Raw genomic sequence first — 18,834 nt, 5'->3', positions numbered from 1 at the left:
TAATTGCCCAGCCTATAGTTTGTGCCAATGCATGATTTATGCAGTTCATATGAAACTCTCTGGTCGCTTTGCCCATTCGCCTTCTAGCACTGCATAATTCTACAATGAGGAACTGGAAGTAAGTAAAGCTTCAAAGATATAACTTACACTACTTAGCTGCCCAAGCGAAGAGTTGCCTCAGACAGATTCATCAGGTACAATACCATAGCTTGAAAGTTTCGCAGCCGCTGATTAACCTTGCAAATCCGTGCTGAAAGCCACGAATACTTGTCATTGCTGATTACTCCGTACTACAAACTTCGAGCAAAGCTGGGTTGTCGTAGAGAGTATTTCTTTTACAGTACGTCACTGATTATAAGAGAAACCTGTGTTCACATATATTCCGGTCAATAAAAGCCCAGGAGGTAGTTTGACAAGCGTCATCATGACAATGGAATGGTTATTGATAATCCAGAAGTCGGGATCGTCACGAGAGTTTCGCTGAAATAATTTTAACCAATATTATTATACTTTTCTAATATGTCTAATTCAAGACGACATACATAAAAGCCATCTAATCTGAGTACACATCTCAATATTGGAGCAAGTTTCAACACAACTAATCTTGAACTTTATTCATCTACTGCTCAAAATCTTCGGTGATCACGTTCATTCGCTTCCGCTGAATCAGCAGAAAAAGTTTTATCGGCCGCACTCCACGAGAACATCTCAAAAGTGTGTGCACTTCATAAATGCCCCAAAGCTTGAACAAAGTTATTTGGTACGCGCACTTGACTGCTGGAGATCAATAAGAGAAAGATGGACGGACAGAGAGAATAGCCTGTTTTGGGGATTGTCTGGCTACCCTTGCTGGGGAAGGGTTTAAAGGGAAGAAAATATGATACAGGATAGGTGTCACAAAAACAGAAAGGAAAGGAAATAACACGATAAACGAAAATGTTTATTTGATGGCGAGAATGGAGCCTGTTGCTTCCGATATAAAAATATTATTTAGAACGTCAGCATTTACATCCTAACTTTGCAGCTCAACTTCAGGTTACATTCATAGCAGGCTGCTGAAAAAACCTGTATGGTGCTTTTTTATATGAATTATGCATACGTTCAAACGAAAACGTCATGCTATTTCTTCCAGTGCTGACTATACATGTCATGGTATATGTTGTCCCAACATTTACCTAAAATACTTTAATCACTCGTGAAGAGCTTTGGCACATTTCTATCGTATTGTAGGACGATTTATCACTGTTGTTTTCCGTACTTTTTACAGTACCAAGATGCACGCAGCTGTACATACCGTATTTGTAGGTAAAAAGTAAATGCCCTTTGATCTACACTGAAAGGCCACGACGTCCCCCAAGCAATTCCTTCCTTAGAGAAAGGTCCCTGAGATAATAGCCTAGGGAACGCTTTAAGCTTGAGTTATCGAAGAAACTGTACACATTTACATGTTGGAAGCAGTATTTTCGCACTGTGATGTTGCCTGCCCATGTCGTTTTACCTGTTATTTGTTGCATCAGTTCCCGTCATTTCGCCGAGTGTCCGATAGTATTTCTTACGCAACAAGGCAGATCTAGATTTGAATTGCTAAAGCATAAATAACCTTTTGAAATTGTGGTGGATGGGATATTGATAGAAATGGCGGCGGTAAAAACATGAAGTGCCGAAGTCATATCATAGAACAGGTAAAATTTTTGCAAACAGGGTATGTCATTTTTTTTTGGCAAAGAAATTAGCAGGATGAAGCAGTTGTGTTCAATTTCAAAGGAAAGCTAATAAAAATAACAGCTTTAGATTAACGTAATCTCACCTTACGTCACTGTGTTCACCAAATTCTAATACGCTTCAAAGTCGCACACTGCACTAGCACAACTAAAAATGAGCATTGTTATTTCATAATTGCATGCGCAGGAATCCTACAATACGTTAAGAGTCTAAGGTGCGTTCCGTTTCTAAGTATATCAGAAGTGTTTCACACCGCTGCTCCCACATGCTAAATAAAAAAAATATATTAGTGTCACGTGCCCTTGGCTTTTTCTAAGCACTGGTGCTCATCGCCAAGCTTGTTTGTGTAGTGTCTCATATAGAGCTTCAGCTGAGTGGCATTGGAGCTCGTTTCGTGGCACTTTTTAAAAGAACTGTGAAACACTCACATTTACACCTGAAAAACAGCACTCAGACCAAACAAACCAGCTTGGCGTCAGTATTTCTATGCTGCGGTGGTATGCCTCCGCTCGTGAAGGGCTCTGGGTTCTTCATAGCGACGAGGCTCAGCTACATACTACCAAGAGTCCACACCAGTGTCATCAAAAGCATAATTTTTTGCTACTGGCAAAGCGCCAGCAGTCCTTTTATGTGGCACACCAGAAACACTCATTCGTTTGACTCCAGGCACTGAAAAATCAGTCTTTGTTTTCTGAACTTTCTGGCTGTACTGTGAGGTTTGCAAAGCAGGCATTTTCCTTTCGAAGACGCGCTGTGGCTGCCATGGAAACACATTTGTTACTCCGTTGGGTTGCCTCCATGTATTTGCCAGTTGGACATATTGGGTGGGATAGACAGTGGGATATCCGAGTGGCATCGAATATACGCTGAAACCTGGCTGCATTAGTGCACCGTAACTTCCATAGCTATTTGGGTAGTTCCCCGTGAGTGGTTGACCAGTACCAGCTATAGGCATCCAATATTCGAATAAACCACCGAATGGCCGTACATTATACAGGCCATTTAACAATGTTTTTCCAGGGTCAACTCTAGAAGGCTCTATTCGCTGCACTAATGTTTCCTTCTGCTTATTAATACCTTCCTTCAATCTCTCTCCGGCGTTCATAATGTGTACTTCTGGTGGACCCGTATTACCATTAATCGTCTGCGGGTCTTGCCTTCCTAAGCCGTTGATCTTGATTGGTTCTTGTTTTGTAGAAAGATTGGAGTGAGCAAGTGAAGCAGAAGTCGTTACTTGCAACCCTGAACTCTTTGGCAAGGACTTGTTCCGCTCTTTCAGGTCTGACGCGCTAGACTGGACCGTGTGAGAGGAATGGGTTTGCGCGTGTCTTTTTGCCAAATGACCACTTCTAATTTGTACATTTTTCAAACGAACAGGAGTACTCTCAAGAATATTAGAAGTTTTTGTGTGATGTAATTTCGGAACCTCATTTTTATGCGCTCCTTTTATGGCACTAGGTCTTGTCGTGATAGCTTTACTTATCTGCAATCTTTGCGTTTTGATATCCTGGCTTTCGTTTTCTTGATTACCGGACGAATTACTGGGACTAAAAAGAGAGACAGAAGCTTCTTGTTTCTTCAATTCCGAAGGCTTTGAAAAAGACGTAATTTGTTGCGCAGAATCAACGAGTCCTGTATTCGTCAAGCTATCGTGATGCACCTTGGAGCCTTGCCTCTTTAAATCACCAGTTCTCTTCACCTCTTTCCCAGAGGCCACAGCGGAGTTGAGAAAGGCAGCAGAGGAGGCTGTTGCACTTTGAAACACTGGTAAATTTGACGTGCGATAGATTTGCTGCGTCCCATCTAAAGCACCTTGTGGCTTCATGTTTTCATTGTATGGCTGGGCAGCCTTGCCATTGATGTTCGCACTCCCTCTTTCCTGCTCAGTGGAGGCAACAGGGGCCCCTGAAAGCTTAGCAAAGCCGGTTGAACTTCGCAACTCTGGAGGCACTGAAAGAGAATGGCGGCGTTCCGCCCAATCGGTAGCGCCTTGTTGTGTCATGCCTTCTTGACTATATAGAAAAGCGTTGCCTTTGAAATGCGTACTCTGTTGTCCCTGGCTTGCGGAGACCATAGATACACCAGAATCAGGGCCATAAGTCATTGCACCAAGTGTGTCAGGAAGCCTTGTGAAGTGTTGGTTTTGTTGCATCGAAGCAACAGCTGCCGGTTGAGTGTCGCTGCCTTTACTAGCTTGGAGATGTATCCCCGTGTGATGTGTACTTTCCTCTTGCTGATAAAAACGGACAGCGGGATTGGAAATCGGACCAAAAGCAGTTTCACTTCTAAAGCCTGTAGACTGTGAGAGGGGTGTGTTTGGCCGCGTCGCATACATAACACTCGTTTGTGCTGCGCCATCATAATGAGTTTGGGCTAGTGTATTTGGAAAAATCATGTTTGGCTCTTGTGTATTACTCGAAGAAGGAGTAGCACCAGAAAAAAGAACAGTGGCCGTTGGTTTCTCAAATGTTCGATACGCGTAGACTGGCTTGTTTTCTTGGGCCTGATTGATTGTCCTAGATGGCGCTGCGTTGCTTGGAATCGCTTCCGCATTTCCGCCCAAGAAATCCGTGGCTCTTTTTTGTTCACTTTGGAAGCCAAATGTCCATGCTGACGGAGCTTTGAAACCTTTCGTTTTCTGAAACTGGGAAATTCTGACTAATGGTTCACTTCCTTCTATCCCCTCAACAACAGCATGTGGCATTGTGTTGCCATGTCGTGTTTGCCCACTGTGGCCTCTAAAACCAGCGCTTTGAAGCTGGGGATTATTATAGGAAGCAGTGGCACCAAGACGAGAAGCCAAAGCATGATCGCTTTGATACCGTAGAATGCTTGTCGAAGGCTCAATTTGGTGTGTCCAATCGACGAAATCGGGTTTTTGCATGATTCTTCCAAGCATGCGCCCAGTTCGAATAGTCAAATGGGCATTTTTCGTTTGTTGGCGATTAGAGCTGAGAGTGGCATATGGGAAAGGATAAGGGGCATTTACTTTGTGTGACACTGAAATTTCTGACGGTGGCTTATTTTGTTCTGTCCAATAAACCACATTAGTTTGATCCGTGTTGCCGTAATTTCTTCTCCAGCTATTACGTGCGAAATTTGTGTTTTCTGGCTGGCCACTAGAAGAGATGACAGGAGTATCAAGAACAGAAAAAGGCGTTGCTCTTTCGAACTGCGAAGCCGCCGGAAATGGCTCGTTGTGTGGAGTCCATTCAACAGAACCAGGTTGCGCCTGGACACCGAAACCTGCTCGCCGGTCATGACTTTTAAAATTGGTGCTTACTGGTCGTTTATTAGCAGATTCATCAGTAGCCGACGAGAGAGGAAGAGAAGCTGTGACTCTTCTGAAATGCAAAATTCCTGGCAGGGACTCTTTGCGTTGCGTCGGTTCGACAGCAGTGGGTTGTCCTGTGTTACCATGAAGAACTTGCCAGCCGCGGCCTTCGATACCTGTGCTATCTGTGTGTATGTTTGAGGATGCAATAGCACCATCAGAAAGAAGACCATGAGCCACTGATCTCCCATCCTGCGAAACTCCTGAATATGGCTGGTTTCCTTGCAGCGATGCAGTTGAACCTGGTTCAGACATATCAGTATGACGTTGTTGCCACACTTGACTTTCAGAACTTGTACTCCCTTGTTGGTTGTTTGAGGCAACCTTGACATCGGAAAAAGGAAATTGACCGTTTGCCGTTTGAAGCTGCGAAAATTCTGACAACGACTGTTTTTGTTGCTTCCACTCAACCGAAACAGGCTGTGCCGTGGTGCCTTGTTGCGATGGCCTGTGTTGATCTGTAAAATATGTGCTTGCCGACTCTTGGTAAGTAGGTGCAGGAGTGGCGCTCGGAATGGGAAAAACAGCAGTTGGTGTTTGAAAGTTTGGAGGACTTAATGGCTCGTCTTGTTGCGGCCAAGTAAGGGTAGTAGGTTGTGCCGTGCTGGCCAGACGAGTTTGCGTGCCCTGGCTTATGAAGTGTGTGCTCTCTTTTTTCTGATTAAGTGAAGCAATTTCAGGACCAGAATTATGAACAGTGCTTTTTGCTTGTTGAATTGTGTGATGCGCGGTAGTGGCCTTGGTTTGTCGTCCCAAATTGACAACATCTGTTTTCTGCTTTATTCCACTGAGCAGGTGACCTTCTTTTAGACCAGTCCCATCTTGGCCTAGTATTTCCATTTGGCCAAGTTGATTGCTTAATTTAGGCAAACCTGCTTCTTCACCGAGTATTTTCAGAATTTTCGGAGGCTTGACTGTTGAAAGTGACACACCAGGAACGCCAACTGGACTGCTATTACCACCAATATTCAGCAATTCTGGCAGTTTCCCGACTGGTAGTTCAATGCCCGAAAACTTGTTCACCTCTTTCTCGCTACTTGCCGGTTCTTCTATCTTACTCCTAGGATTAGCCGCACTTGCTTTACTAGTATTAACTTGCTGTGGACCCCCTTTTGTACTACTGCCACCATGACCAATTATTTCTATTTGTCCAGGTTCATTAACGGCCTTCTGAGCGTTAATTTTTGCTTCGAGTATATCTAGAATATTTTCCTGCTTCTCCGCTGGAAGTCCAACACCAGGTATGCTACCTGAGCCAGCATTACCACTTAACTTTGGCAAATCCGGTAGTTTTCCGACTGGTAGTTCTACGCCAGGAATGTTGCTCATCTCTGTCATGCCACTGGTAACGCTTCCTTTGATACCGCGAGAGCTAGCAGTACTTCTTTTGTTTTTACTGGTCTTTTGTTGACCTCCTTTTGTGGTGATACCACCATGGCTTATTATTTGAATTTGCGCAGGTCCATTGATTGCCTTCTGAGCATTTACTTTTGCTTCAAGTATATCTAAAATGCTTGAAATATTTCCTTGTGCGATTCCCACTCCCGGAAAGCCACCTTCTTCTAATTTGGGCAATTCGGGTAGTTTCCCAACCGGCATACCAACACCGGGAACATCGCTTTCGCCCAGAACGCTACCGGGTTGGCCTATTTTTTTACTCTCTCCTTTCTGTAACTGTCCTTCATCAGGTATCCAGGTGTTAATTACTTTGGTTGGCACAAGTCCTTCATCACCCTCCTGACCTTTGGTGAAGTCGGGCATAGCGCTACCATGTTTTCCTGAGAGCCAGTCGTCTATATCAAACGTCTGACCCTGTTTACCTTGTACGCCTTTCTCACGTCCTAGACCTACACGCAGGTGTCCTTGTTCACCATGACGTTTCTTCCACTCGTCAGACCTACCTCCGTTTTTACTTCCCATAAAAGAACCACCGATTGGCTGAGAACTTTCACCTCTTGTAGTACCCATATCACCCAGAGCAGAATATTGATTATTACCAAGAGACATCGTGTTGTATCCTGTGGGCATGTTACCCTGTAACATAGGTTGCCTCTTTTGCGAGTTCCAAAAGGTGTTACTAGTAAAAGCGGCTTGTCTGTGGGTTCTTTGGCCACCATCTATTCCAGTTCCTTTGAGATTTATCAGAGTTGCTTGACCAGTGCTATGAACCGGATGTTGTTGCCCCTGAAATGGTCCTGGGCCCCTTAGCCCTTCCTCAAAAGCAGTCGCTTGAGTGCCGACCGCTGATGTATGACCCCGTCCATAGCTCAAGGGGCCTTGCGCAGTAAAACCCCCAGTGCCCTGATACAATGTGCTGACCTGCTGAGATTCGGAGTTCCCTATGCCAGCTTGTTGATTATTCCAGTTCCAGAAACGGTCGTGGCGGGAAACTCCTCTTTTATCGCCGCTGTAGGTGCCAGTGAACCCAACTTCTTGCTGGCGTAGCTGAGAACCTTCGCCAGCTTTTGGAATACGGTACCCCTGATGAGAAAACTGATTTACGCCTCGATACAGGTCTTTGTCCATTTTTTTAGACACGGAACCTCCCTTGCCTAGGTCAGCCTCGTTCCAGTCCCACAAGTTCACATTGCTAGTTATTCCAGCTCCACGAACTTCTTGGCCTCCTTTGCGATGAACTTTTTCCGGGCCGACGTTAAATCCTTCATGCGTTTTCAGGACCAAGCTGCCTTGTGATGAAAATTTCTGCTTCTCTTGAAACAAACTTTGGTCAATGTTCTCAGGCAAGGAACCTTGATGTTCTTGTTTGCGTAGGTTCCAATGCCATTGTTCGTCAATACCAGACGGCATCTTTCTTTGTACAGTCTCCCCATTCTGTATACCTGAGTTTTGTTGATCTCCAAAGTTGGCAAGGTTTCCAATAGGAGGAAATCCTTTTCCATCAAGAAGCAAGTCTTCGTCAGTTCCTTTGGGTATAGGCTCTTGAACGCCACGCCGGCCTTGGTTCGAGGCCCAGAAGCTGTTGTTCGCCTCGGCCGCACTTCCTTGGAAGACTCGGCTGCCCTTTTCATACGGCCTTTCACCGGCTCCCTTCACATCCTCAGGGAATGTGCACATTGACTCGTGTATGCACCAGACGCGGGTGCGAACAGTGCCGAAGGGCGCCCTGAGAACGAAGCCTTTCTTACAGGCACAGCCCGGGCCTTCATTCGTCTCTGAACAGCTGTCTTCACGGGCAACATTGCATATACGGGGGCAGCGCTCACGGTTCATTTGGAATGTCATGTAGGCTGGACACTTGGGCGGGCAGGTATGAATGGGCACACAGGGTCCTTTCTTGTACTTTCTGCAAGCAAATCACGAAGTGCATTATTAGCGCTTTTAGACTACCAAAAGCCATCTTATCGGTAGGTTAGTTCATCATGTTAGATTTAAACAATGAAACACTGAAGAAGGAGTTTAGCATATGAATAACTATTATTATTTCACAACTCAAACACAAATAATCCTTAGATATAGGGAGTGGCTCTGACATTTCCTCGCAGCCATGGAATTGCTTGCGGAAAAAAAATCACAGAAGTGAAGCTTTTTCTTTTAGCATTCATCTCAATTTTGTTGCCAAAGTCTCTCCCTGGCTGACGTCTGAATATTTTCTTTGGTAAACAGGCACATTTCTTTGGTAAACAGGCACATATGGCCACGCACACTTTGGAAACAGACACGTTGACACGTATGGTAGGTTTAATTAACCCCAAAAAATTTTGTAATATCGGTTTATAGAGAAAATTACTTGATACCAAAGGCCAAGGACGAATTTCTACCGTTCCGTTATACTTCCATTGATGAGAATGCCATCCCGGTTGAGTACCCAATTGACACTGCGTTTTCATATTACACCACGCAAGGACTGCTAAGATTCAACGGCTGCCTCAAGTAAGTGTTTTGGGTCTCGGCTTGTCATAGAGTGTGTTTCAAGCAGTCAATAAATGTTTTGCTCGAGTACACGCTGTCAATCTAACCATGCTCTGCTATAAAATCTGGACGACACTATTACACACAGCAAAAGCAAGGATCCCTCAAATGAGCTTAGCCAGATTTCGTGGGTTTAAAGGTGTTTACTTCTGATTTGGTACACTCTGTCTATCTTTTGTAAGTAGTCTTGACCTCCTCAAGACATGAAGAGAACAAGGCCTCCTTTTGATTTGTGGGCTCCAGCAACAATCCTGCCTCACAAAATCTCTCATCTCTTTAAGCCACTGCATTCTCCTAAATGTCTGCCTAATTTGGACTATAGTTTCCAAGAGGCTTCTGAACAACTCAGGAAGCTCCTCTTTTAAACGATAATAATATGCCCGTGCAGAGCTATAAAAGTTTATTCATATTAGGCACCATAGGTATATTTTTGACTTTATGCCAAAAATTGCGCGTGCAACCACGTGCGAGGCATTCTACTGTTTAACGATATACTGACGTAATCACAAAAAAGAAATATCGTAAAATTTCACAAAAACTTATTTGTAACGAGGTGTCTTTGTTATTCACAAGAAACTGGTAAAAATGTGTGTTTTAAGATGTGTGACAAAGTTGCCTTTTACATTTATTCTTTCTTGTTTCTTTTAGATACGAAGCATGTATTTGAATAGCTCATGTAACGCTGTCCTTCCGTGCGTCCATACGAACGCACCGCAACGCGCTCCCCTCGCTGCAAGTGTTGGAACTATGCCACCTAAGTCACGCCAAAGCTGAGCGTTGACGTCACGCTCCCATAGCAGTGCACGCTGACGTAACTTTCGCCCTCGCCAGTCACGCGTTCGCCGAAGCTTCCACAGCTGCCGCTTCATCCGTTCGCCCGCAACACTTGCCGCTACCGCCACTCGCTCCACTACCACAACCACCACTCGCGAACCTTCCAGCCCTCACTGCAGCACCCTTGTTAGCACCGTTCAACCCGTGACTGCAGCAATTCGCAACGCTGCTGCTGCGCTTCCGGTCAGTTTTTTTTTTTAAGAAGATGGTGTGAATTTTGTACTGCTGCTTACAACTTCACGAGCGTACAAAAATGTGATAAACTAAACAAGAACAAAAACAACATAAAAAGATAACTGTGATGAACCGGTAAGCCAAGCGATGTATTTCGCGTAGCCTTTAGACAAATGGTTTTGCATATTGTCGACTGTGCTGTAAGTCTTGTTCTTGTGCTCAACCATATAGCATTTAAACAAATAAACACTGAAAATTCTCAAGTGAAGCTCCTATTTATGTAGTAAACATCTGCAAAAAACTTTTATCGAAGTTTTATAAATGATATAATTGGTTTGCAAGCAACAAGAGAAGACCTAATTTGCCCTACCGTGGTGGTCTAGTGGCTAACGTACTCGGCTGCTGACCCTCAGGTCGCGGGTTCGAATGCCAGCTGCGGCGGCTGCATTTTCGATCGACTCGAAAATGCTGTAGGCCCGTGTGCGAAGATTTGGGTGCACGTTAATGAAACCTGAGTGGTCGAAATTTCCGGAGCCCTCCACTACGGCATCTCTTATAATCATATGGTGGTTTTGGAACGTTAAACCACACATATATATCTAAAACCTATTTACGTTTTGTAAGCAAATTATCTTTAGAGGTATCACTGATTAACCGTGAACCCGGAGGACGACAATACGAATACCTTGACGTTGCAACACTTGCTCGTCAAGATTTCACCGAATTTGACATCATCTGGTAGGGCTAACGCTATTGTTTATGTGTAACGTCGCGTCGCATTGTGTTCTGCGTTAGTGCGTTAGACTTGACGTGACAGCTCTAGGATATTGTATTGAGTCGTTGTATGCTCAGGAAAGCAAAAAAATCGCTGCAACTCGTAACGTCAAAGTGACGTTCATGTAGCTCAGCTGTGGAGCTTGTGACGCCATACTAAGATCTCACTCTGAATTTTATTTTTCTTCAAATAATGCGCATATATTGCAAACGTCAATGCAATAGAGCTTCTAAAGAAGCGTTGATCGATGTAATTCAAATCACTGTTTCACTATGAGAGCAATTCTCATGACGCATATTCTAATATATACAATTTTACGTCTTGGAACCAGGGTATGGTTATGGGAGACGCCGTAGTGGAGGGCTGTAGATATTTTTTTTTACTATCTAATGTTCCTTAACGTGTGCTGACAGCACACAGAATACAAGCCCCAACCATTTCGCCTCCACCGAAATGTGACCACCGCGACCAGAATCAAACCCACGACCTTTGGGTCAGCAGCAGAGCTCCGTAGCCACTGATCTACTGTGGCGGATGACGCGTATCCTCAAACACACGAGTGGTAGTGGTGAATGGAAAGCTGTTCACTTATTCTGTTATGCTAGCCACACGCATCTACTATCTTTATCAGCTTGAGTAGGAAACTTTTTTCGTCACTGATGCATAAAGTCTAATGTTTGTGACGTCGTAGCTACATGCTATTGGTTTGGTGCAGTGATTGCAATCTGAGCTGATCTCGTTTGTTGCCTAGGCTCACTTGTTTATTTTCCCCATGCAGTAACAGACGGGCATACTTGTGCCATCCCTCTTTAGAATGTCGTTTAGCTGATGATAATGCCGAATAAGATAAATAAGAATAGTCAGCAGACCAACCCAACTGACAAGGTCTTTGTCGATTTTTTTTTACTTTTTGAAGAATTTCTTAGTGGGCATAAACTGAGATTTCACCAGCTGAAACAAAGTTAGAAGAAATCAGGTTCTATATTTAATACTGAAACACAGGCTCGTTTTCTGCTAGAAAAGGTTCCCTGACTAAAATTTATGGTGTGGGGTTTCCAAGAAGCAACGGCGTTTCAGGTCACTTGGGTTTAGCTGTAATAGTGAGCAAATTAATAAAACATTGACTCATTCGAATGAATACCGAGACGTTTTGTTCGATGACGGCATCAATTATTTCTGTTCCTTCGTACCTGATGTAGCCCTTCTCACACTCGCAGCCAGGAACGCAGGGCTTGTCGCACTGCTGTATCACCCGCTTGCCGCACACCGCCTCGCAATCGTTCGTGCACTTGTTGAAGCGCTCGTGCTTGGAGCTGTCGCAGTGACCGCAGAACTTCGCATCGTAACAGTTGTTGGTCTCTTCGTCCCGGTAGTAGCCCGGCTCGCAGACGCAGCGCTGGTTCCTGCTACGGTGCTCCAGTATCCGGCCGGCGCTGCAGTACTGCTCGGTTCGCTCCCAGAACCAGGCCCGTCTCTCGTGTGGTAGCGTGCACCTTCGGAACCGCCTCATCAATTGTCCCTGCGCGTAATCTGCGCAGTTGGCGAGATACCGATCATGTCACTAAAGACAACATTGATGCACTTCGTACATTTCTGGTTAAAAAGAATAAATATTCAGCGCGAAGCTCTCAAGCGACACTGGTGCCAGAACATTTGCGTTCCTTTGTATTCTCCTTGGAGGCAGCAGACGATCGGAAAACAGCAGGAACAATACGGGAAGTCTAAATGTTTTCTGGCTTTGGGTCTCAGGCACCAGACCATTTGACGACCATAAGCCGTATAATCGCGGAAAGTGGTAGAGCAAAGCTGTGTATGCATGCTTGTGAGTGCTTGCGTGCGTGGCGTAGCATAGATGCACACTCACGGAAAATAGAAATTGTTTGCAATCATACGCAGGAGAAACCACAAACCACACGTGGGTGTCATTCAAGGCTCACACTTTTGTGACCATCAAGTTATCAATAAATAGAGCAATGTTCAAGTTTTCCTCGATACTCGTCTTCTTTCTTTGAAGTATTATTTTGAAGTAAGTAACACATTTACGTACATAGTTTGTGAATTTTTCTCGTCTCTCGGGCTGTGATATCAAGATGCACACAAGAACTTGCTTTATATTTTGTTTGCCCTCGTCTTAGTCTTGTATTAACGTTTTTTTTTGTGTAAATTCTGCAGCTCAACTGTCACTAGGCTGATGAACTATTGAGCTTTGAACTATTAAGCGTGAATTGAAATTCAGGTAACCTATGGTGAATCTCCTATGCATCTACGCTGCATACTGGATGATGAAGCCCAAAATGAACAGAGAGAAATACGTAGCACAGCAAGACGCTTGTCGTGCGTATAGTTATATAACAACACCAGGTACAATAGCGCTACATGTGGTAGCTATGTTCGGTTACCCCATCTCCACGTTTTCGTGAATGTGAATAAAGCAACTGTCACTATAATAGAGGGTAATAGAAAGCAACAATACTGTGAGGGTGTTTTCGGTATGTTTTGTCTTGAACTTGCGGTAACACTACAGTCACATTGAAAGAACTCAATTTTCCCCGACTTCACGTGTTTATTGAACTTATGTTTATAATTATTTTCTCTCAGTAGTGGGCTTGAAGTTGTTATCGAACACTGATTGTGCAACACAGGACGAGGCCAGGAGAGAGCAACAGACAGAAATGAAGAGTCTGGATGGTTAATCCAAACTACATCGGGTTTGCCACCCAACACTAAGAGCGAGGGTTGGGGACAGAAGAAATAAGTGATGAGCGTAGAGCAGAAGCAAACTAAACGCACTCACAATATTTTTTTAAAAAAACGAAGAAAGGTTATGGACATGGAGTCACCCGCGGTAGATGTTATCGGCGCACTTCATCTTACGTTTTCAAACCTGCGCCCATACCAACTAACCTTACTCGACATCTTGTTGCAATATTAACATTGGTAAGCGTTGCCTAATCATAATAAATTGCTAATTGTTCCTTATTAATGTATTCAAAGAGTTTCCTACAAATTGTACTAGAACGAACTCTGGAGCTGCGATAGTTCAGCCAGCATGGGAACGATGGGTAGTACATGGATTCACCTAATCTTTATCCTTTCTGCTTTGAATGCACTCGCGGCTTTGTTTAGTGTTGTCTCTTGGCTTTCAACACAAAATAATTAATCGTTGGAAATTGCACGAGCCAATTAGTTAAAAATGTGGAACAGCGTTTACACAAAGGACCAAGAATGCAAGTGAAACACACGGCGCTGATATTGGTGGGGTTTTATACATTATCATAAAACCACATAAATACGCTCAATCTGCCCGTCTTCGATATCCAATTAAAGTTGGTGAGACGGCAAGGTCAATATGGTGAAGTGAAACTATTGAAGCTTAGATGAACTTCACCTTGCACCAAACCAGCTGCGACCACACAAGGAAAAATGGAGCCGAAAGAACGAACCTTATAGAATAGTATGTACTTGAATGATGCCTTATTTTGTTCTCGCACGCTTTTATATCCTCTGACGCAGTTCGAAAGTGAGGGTTAGAGCCAATTTGTGAAAAGGCAACGTGCTAAAAAAATGAATGAATAAAAACCACCTAACAAAGGCTGGTAGAACTTTTCATACAGGTGGGCCTCTCTTTGATTAGATGGCGGCTTGTCATTCTTGAGAGACACAGTTGCGAAAATAAATCCTTGTGATGCCGTGTAAAAACAAGGCAAGTGGTTTAGCTATCAAGGCAGCAACCTCCAAGTAACTGTTGTTACCACTTTTCGCAGCGTTGGCTCCAGTAGCAGACTGCATTCAAATATTTTCCCTCACCATAGATAAGTGGATATATATTAACCGCTTTATACTAATATCAAACTGTGAAATTTTTTCGGATTCTCTTTGCGCTACATGATCTTCTGTTCAGCCATATTGTGCTCTTACAATTGAATCAAAGATTATTAACGACTCTCCACTGTGTTTCCACAGTTTTGGTGCTCTGCTGCTGAACCAAAAACTGTGGAATCAAATCCTGGCCTTGCTATTCATATCCCGAGTGAGGTGAAATAGCACAGGCTCACGTGGTTAGATTAAAATCCCGTTAAATAAAACAATGCGGCCGAAAAGTACGAAGCCCTCCACTACGGCGTCTTTCTTATTCATATCAAGATTTCTGGATGTAAAAGCCCAAAAACGACCGTTGTTTATCAGATGCAACATTCATTTTTAGCGAATAACTTATGTCCTGTTCAACAATACAAGAACAGGTGCTGCCTAAGGCTATAACAACAAGAAAGCTTCTTTTCTAAGACCATGCACTTGTCAAAACACATCTGCGCACGTAGCTGCAGTGCTTCTATCCGTTCACCCCCGAAGTGGTTTTCTTTTTCAACGCGTCTTCTTCAAAGACAAGTCTGTTAGACGAAATGTCTACCACGCGCAAAGGCCTTATCTCTTTTCCCACTGTTTCTCAACTAAAACTACTTCATAGTATTGTTTCTCTTGCTCCTCGATAATTAAACTTACACTCCTTGGCTGATCCCTGATTTTTTTTTCAAGTCAGGACAGCTTGCCGTGACATTGACTTCACTAGTACCCCCTTTTTAAAGATTTTTCATACTGTTCTGAAAGTACTACATTGTTCATCAAAGCTTTTCGGTGCAGTAGAGTATTGTGTGTGCGTGCGTGTGGGTGTTGAATTGTGCGGGGTGCATTTCTTATCTGTAGTATTCGAAATACAGCGGCCTTCATGTCCGGCATCTTTCGCACAAAGCTTCTTAAAAGTTGGTTCTACTCTGGGCGTACAAAGCCTATTCATTTTTGTTAGTGCACAAAGCATTTTTTACTATTTACTAAGCAAAGTAAGACAGCTACGTGCATGCCGCATTACACGCAAGTTGCACCTACTTTAGTTCTGTATGGAACTAGTAGCCCTCGAGATTATGGCAATGCATTCATGACGAAGCGTCGCATACATATAGTATTCAGATCACGAAATGCAGCGCGAGCAGTTTTTACCGAATACGGGGCCTTCTTTTGCAAAAGTGGCTTTCCTCACGAAATGCCTGGCTAATCAACGTGAACGTTGCACATGAAAAAACGGGTACATGGAAGAGCAGCATTCGTGTTGCTTCATTCGGACAACTTCACTAATCTCATCATAATGAATCTGCAGCAGGATGTTACTGAAACCTCTACTTCATGAACCAAATCTCAAGAACATACTACGCAGGGCCAATGCCTTTGAATCAATAGGAGCACGTAAGTCATTCAAAAGAAGACTGGAACGTACAATGTTGCCTGCGAAAGTTATTGCATGAAGCGCTTTGCAAGAAACAGGCCATTGCGCCTTGAAGGGAGTTGCCATTGCCTCAAATCAGTAATTAGTTACAGCTCTATAAAAAGTATGAAGCTACTTTCTTCGTTCGATGTACAGGCGCTCACAATGCAAAATTCAATGTCACGCAATACTGCAGTGCGCTTGGAGACAATGCAAGCTTGGTTTCGCAGGCTACAAGAGTTATATATAGCGATTTTCAGCAACTTCAAGACCCGACGAAATCAACACATAGCGCTCAATGACTTAAAAGGAAACACTTGTTTTGGCGAGGAGGTAGCAATTCACAACGAAAAGTAAGTTGCACACGGCGTGCAATTAGCTGCCAAAGACGGCGCCGGAGGCAGATTATCAATACATATGCCACCCATTGTTGCCTGTTTTCAAGTGATGTGCTGGTAATTACATATTATGTTAAGAAAGCTACTTTCATTCAAAAATCATGGAAGCTAATAAGGAGAAGTGCATCACTCAAATTGACGATAGAATGGTGGGCCACCTTTTACGTTTACAATATTTCGCTCGTAAGATGTTTTAACCATGGCATCTTTGTTTCAGTAACACACCTACGATGAACGAAACTTGTTGGTATTAGCTCCTTATTCAGCTTAATATTTGTTTGAATGTCTGAATATACAGTACAATAAACAATAAACGGAGAAGTGCTCCATGGACTACAACGGGACCTATGATCAACTGTTACAAATAAATAATAGTGTACAGAATGAAAACATATATCTGTATAATAATGAAGTATTGTATGTGTTAGCAAACAAGACACGCCAAAAGAGAAGTGATATGCGCAACCGAAGCACTGTACATGATTCCTCACAGTTGGATGTTTACACACAATCGCATAAAACCTGTGTTGATGCGACAACACAGACGGGTGCCAGAAATAGAATGTGTGCGTTTGTGCATGTATGTATGTATGCATGTATGTATGAATGTATGTATGTAGTTGCAGCAAAATATTACCAGTTTTCTATATACGTTATCACAGCTTCAGTGTGCTTATTGACTCCATACAGTGCGAATAAGTGTTTCTCGAATGGAAACTGCTTCGCGTGGTAACAGCTGACAAGTCTGTTCATTCGTGTCTGTTTTCATGTGCGGGCACTATGCGATAGTTTATCTGTATCCACATCTCGACGCCCGTTCCCATCATGACACAATATATCTGCTAAACCTTCATGCTCGCAATGTGCTGCGAGGTAAGAAGCAAAGCAGAAAACAACAAGAAACAGGAGTGGGCGATATTCCTCGTCTTTTCTGGTCCATGTCTTACCTTGCAGCAGATAACTAGCATGAAGACGTACAATTTAATATGGCCGCTTTATTATATCTGCTTAAACGAGTGTAGCGCAGCGAAACATCAACACAGAATACAGGAACCTCCTCTCTATGTAAGTCTGTTGTAACCTCTGCGCACCAGCGATGACGTAAATTGAGACTCTTCAGCTGCCTTCCAAAATGGCACAGAACATACACCTGCATACATTCTCATATTTTCAGTTTGAATTTGTCAAGACAGTACAAATGATTCTCGACCCTCAATGACAGACACTGCTCGATTTCTCATACCCTGGGCGAGATTTCGATCATTTTTGATACACGTGGTTTAACGTCCCAAAACAACCACATGATTATGAGAGACGCTGTAGTGGAAGGCTCCGCAAATTTTGACCACCTGGCGCTTTTAACGAGCGCCCAAATTTTGGCACGTGGACCTATAGCAGTTCATGTAAGGACGAGTTTTCGCACCTCTGCTATAGATGTGAGTCTAACTTCAGCCTATAGCAGCACAACGCATATTGTTACCACAGCTTGCTGGCGAATTGTAATGGCACTTGCAAGCAAGAAACCTTGAGTATAGGGTGCCTGTTATCTACAATATGTATTAATCAGGAACATTCCATTCACTTGCGCTGAAGTGTCACCTGTCTGGTAGTCGGCGCTACTGCTCGGTTATCTCGAGAATATTGGTACAACCAGCGTATGCTAATGGCGTGCTTGTGTGCTGTCCTTGTACTGCACCTTTCCGGGGGTAACGACGGTAAGTAAACAGCTTTTGGAATAGAAGACAAGGAGTTCTCAACCGTCATTATTGTTGAAACCAAGCGTAATGGTAACTCTGTACTTCACACAATGGTGGTACAGTTCCGAGTAAAGCTACGTAGCAGACATGGCACCCTTCTTCGATGACTAGAAGGGGGAGCTCTCCTCCTGCACCTCTGGGCGTCCACCTACGACTACTAAGAACCACGATGAAAAAGATCCATAAACACAAGTTTTATGCTCGAGCTGACGTTTCGGCAAGGCCAAACGTCAGCACGTAACTCACCCGGGTGAATCGCGCAGGTCATGACCAAGGCGAGAATCCACAGTTCGACGGTGGCCATGGTTTTTTTTCTTCTTTGTTCTTATCTACCGCCAAAAAACCTCCACCCAAGCTCGGCGGGGCGGCAGTCAGACACCCCGGCTCACAGGAGCGAGCGCTTGAACGACACCTTTCTTTCTTTTTTTCACTGTCCCGTTTCTTCCTTCAGGCACGGACCACTGCTCTCTCCCTGGTTCCAGAAGCAGTAACAGCGGTTGGAACAGGTCCGCTCGTCGGTGAACAATGAGCGATGCGCGCTCGAATGCATTGTGAGAGTCAGCGGACAAGCTCAACACGTCTGCAACACAAATAGAGCGACTACGAATGCGCACACATGCACGCAGTGGCCGGCTACGTCGCAGCTGCGTCCAGCT

The 18,834-nt window shown here is 43.9% G+C and overlaps 1 protein-coding gene across 1 annotated transcript; it reads right to left on the bottom strand.

Annotated features, from left to right (window-relative positions):
- Positions 1 to 587: 587 nt before the first annotated feature.
- Positions 588 to 18,834, bottom strand: LOC142768857 (uncharacterized). The gene is made up of 3 exons (XM_075871260.1): positions 18,425 to 18,834; positions 11,960 to 12,299; positions 588 to 8,360 (listed from the first exon to the last, which is right to left on the bottom strand). The coding sequence occupies exons 1-3, from the start codon at positions 18,480 to 18,482 to the stop codon at positions 2,279 to 2,281; spliced, it is 6,480 nt and encodes a 2,159-aa protein (XP_075727375.1). The 5' UTR covers positions 18,483 to 18,834; the 3' UTR covers positions 588 to 2,278.

This window comes from Rhipicephalus microplus, chromosome 8, assembly GCF_043290135.1.
Source record: "Rhipicephalus microplus isolate Deutch F79 chromosome 8, USDA_Rmic, whole genome shotgun sequence".
Classification (NCBI taxonomy): Eukaryota; Metazoa; Arthropoda; class Arachnida; order Ixodida; family Ixodidae; genus Rhipicephalus; species Rhipicephalus microplus.
Note: the sequence above shows the minus strand (reverse complement) of the source record. Positions and strands in the feature narration are given on the sequence as shown.

What these genes read in the sequence shown, in the direction of transcription:
- LOC142768857 (XM_075871260.1), bottom strand. Translation starts at nt 18,482, where the DNA reads ATGGCCACCGTCGAACTGTGGATTCTCGCCTTGGTCATGACCTGCGCG. An exon ending in GACCTGCGCGATTCACCCGG is followed by an intron (nt 12,300 to 18,424) that starts GTGAGTTACGTG and finishes CCAACTGCGCAG; the next exon opens with ATTACGCGCAGGGACAATTG. An exon ending in TGTGAGAAGGGCTACATCAG is followed by an intron (nt 8,361 to 11,959) that starts GTACGAAGGAAC and finishes ATTTGCTTGCAG; the next exon opens with AAAGTACAAGAAAGGACCCT.